The sequence below is a fragment of the Hyalella azteca genome, unplaced genomic scaffold (genome assembly GCF_000764305.2).
Source record: "Hyalella azteca isolate HAZT.00-mixed unplaced genomic scaffold, Hazt_2.0.2 contig16442, whole genome shotgun sequence".
Taxonomy (NCBI): domain Eukaryota; kingdom Metazoa; phylum Arthropoda; class Malacostraca; order Amphipoda; family Hyalellidae; genus Hyalella; species Hyalella azteca.
Genome location: NW_025946265.1, coordinates 1,074 through 3,996, shown reverse-complemented (window position 1 = coordinate 3,996; position 2,923 = coordinate 1,074). Strand labels below are relative to the sequence as shown.

Below are 2,923 nucleotides of genomic sequence, written 5' to 3'. Positions count from 1 at the left end.
GTATTTGCCTCTGTCACCTCTAACACTGAAGTCGTGCACCCGCCAACAGACCACACCTGCCAGAGGGACGAGAAGTTCAACCCGCGCACCAGGAAGTTCTCAGAGGACGAGCTACGACCGCAGCCTATAGTGAAGAAGAGCAGGAAGCAGGTGGGTTAAAATGTGGGTCAAAACGCGGCTAAAAGGTGGGTTAAAAGGCAGACAATTCGCACGATGTGACGAAAGTCGCCAAACGCCAGACCAGCGGCCGCTGCACTGCGGATCTCCGCTGCGCTCGCAGTTATGAACCTCTGATGCATATAGCCTCACACGTACATGATACTTGCATGCTACGTACATAATAAAATATGCATAATGATAGCAATGTTTGAGTTGTGCTGATCATAATAATAGCGTTGGATTACTCCTCCCCCAAGTACGTGCCTCTCACACTGCGTTCGGAGTATCTTTAGTATGCGTTATGGACGTAGCAGTCCCAGGCCACGTTGGAGCACCGCCTCTGTATTCCGCCGCCCTCAGCCCCAGCAGGCAAGTTGTCCCCGCCGCCGAGGTGCCGGGGGCCAGTTTATGATCACCGCGCAGCTGCCCGCAGTTGGGTCAGCTCATGCACGATGCTGTTGCTTGCTTATGGCCGCTGGTAGTAGTGGGGAGGCGAACGGTCAAGAATTGCGCCCAGAAACACGTCTAGTCGTCTTTTGGAGGTCTCATGGGTGAATTTCATTCCTCTTAGAATCTTAGATTCTTTGGCAAGACGTTTAACAACCTCGGTCCCGCCACGCTATGGGTTCCCTCCTGCAGAGATTGAAATCAGACCGCAGCTCTGTTTTGCATTGGGAATATCTTGCGCAGTCTCCCTCTTCTCTGATTTCTGTATGTCTCAATCCTGAAGGTCTCGCTTTCGAAATTAGAGGCCAGTCCCGTTATTACTTTATATGTGTACAGAATGACAGACCTCGCCCGTCTCCTCTGCAGTGAACACAGACTCTGGCGCTCCAGCCTGCCTCATCATGCCCGGTTGCATGCAGTCTCGCCTCTTCGTTTGATATCTAGCATGCCCGTAGAATTATCTTTTGGGCACTTTTTAAATTAGTCTAGACTTGGATAATTTCGAGAAGATTCTCGTCAAAAAGATTTGAAAATTTCGTCTTTTTACGCCATTTCCTTGGTTGTACGCCTGTCGCTGGAGACTCGGAAGCTGCATCTGTGGATAAAGTCTTGGCTTGTTCATCTAAATTATAATTCAATGATAATTGCTTGTTAATCGGCTTGCACATCTCATCTATCCACTAAATGAATGGTTTCTGAGGCAATCATCAGGTTCAATGTCGGCATCTTCATCAATGTCAGTATCTTAATCAATTTGTTAGTATTTATATTAATTGATATTAATATTATAATAATTTATATTTTATTATAATAAATAATATAACAAAATAATAAATAATAAAGAAATAAAAGCGGCGTGATATAAATAAATTGTATAAAAAATATACCGAAAGAGTAAAACTTTGAGTTTTTAGTAGTATTGCTTGCTAGCAACGGACACGTGACTCCTACAGCGGCCCTCAGGTCACGGCTATCCTGGCAGCACCTATATAAGTCGTCATCCTAATTTATATGTGTTAACAACTATATAACCTGTCTCTTATACACATCTAGATGTGTATAAGAGACAGTTATTGTACTGGAAGATGTGCATGGAAGTTAATTTTGCCTTTAACTATTCAAATTCTAAGTAATAATTCTATTCAATTCTATAAGTTCTTTATAATTCGACGTGGTCACGTCGTGTGGAGCTGACATGTCCAGTACCTGTCTCTTATACACATCTAGATGTGTATAAGAGACAGGGGCTAGGTGGGTCATGGGGGGCTAGGTGGGTCAGGGGGCTAGGTGGGTCATGGGGCTAGGTGGGTCATGGGGCTAGGTGGGTCATGGGGCTAGGTGGCTCATGGGGCTAGGTGGGTCATGGGGGCTAGGTGGCTCATGGGGCTAGGTGGGTCATGGGGGCTAGGTGGGTCATGGGGCTAGGTGGGTAGTGTTGCATAGTTTACAGTAAGTACATTATTTTATTTATCATTAAGTAATATCAATAGTATAGAGTAACCAAGCGCGTGTTATTTATTCTAGTGTTGCATGGTTTACATTAAGTACATTATTTTATTTAGCATTAAGTATTAATAGTATAAAGTAACTAAGCATGTCCGTTGTTTGCAGCATCAGAAGCTGCAGCAGGAGCTGGATGCCGCGCACGCCACCATCAGGAGCCTCCAGCGCCGCCTCGCACAGTACGAGCACTGAACCCTGCTAGACCTGCCCGTGCTGCTAGACCACATGAGTGCTGCTAGACCTCGTGCTGCTAGATCTGACGAGTGCTGCTAGACCTCGTGTCATGCTGCTTGGTGTAGACCTCATGTTCATGCTGCTAGACCTCGTGTCTATTTTGCTATGTCATGATTATGTTCATGCTGCTAGGTCATGTGTCATCATTGTGATGCTGTGAGTCATCATTGTGATGCTGTGAGTCATCATTGTGATGCTGTGAGTCATCATTGTGATGCTGTGAGTCATCATTGTGATGCTACGCACCATCACACTCCAAATATCACTGATGGTGAGACTGCAGGTCTAATAAATGTTCGATGGCGCTGTTGTTCTGTGTGGTTGAGCTCTTCTGTTTGTTGTTAAACGTTTATGAAATATATAAATAAGTTGAATGTGTCCATTTGGCACTATTGAAACTTATATTTGCTTGTTTGGTACAAATAATTGCTACTTGTTAGTACACCAGCGTTGGAACTTTGGTTTCGAGGAATTTAAAATCAAAGAAAACGCCAAGCAAATTCGCAAAACCGATATTTCAATAACGATTGCNAAATGAATCTGCTTATATCATTCACAGCTTCAATTATGTTCGTGAATG

The 2,923-nt window shown here is 44.4% G+C and overlaps 1 protein-coding gene across 1 annotated transcript in view; it reads left to right on the top strand.

Moving 5' to 3' along the window:
* The window catches only part of LOC108677701, a gene marked incomplete at its 5' end in the record, with an annotated part of 3,787 nt that extends 1,486 nt beyond the window's left edge, over positions 1-2,301 (top strand). The window contains 2 exons of the mRNA XM_018165968.1: positions 50-150; positions 2,218-2,301. Coding sequence (XP_018021457.1) covers positions 50-150; positions 2,218-2,301 — 185 coding nt within the window. The remainder of the gene's footprint in view (positions 1-49; positions 151-2,217) is intronic.
* Positions 2,302-2,923: the final 622 nt, after the last annotated feature.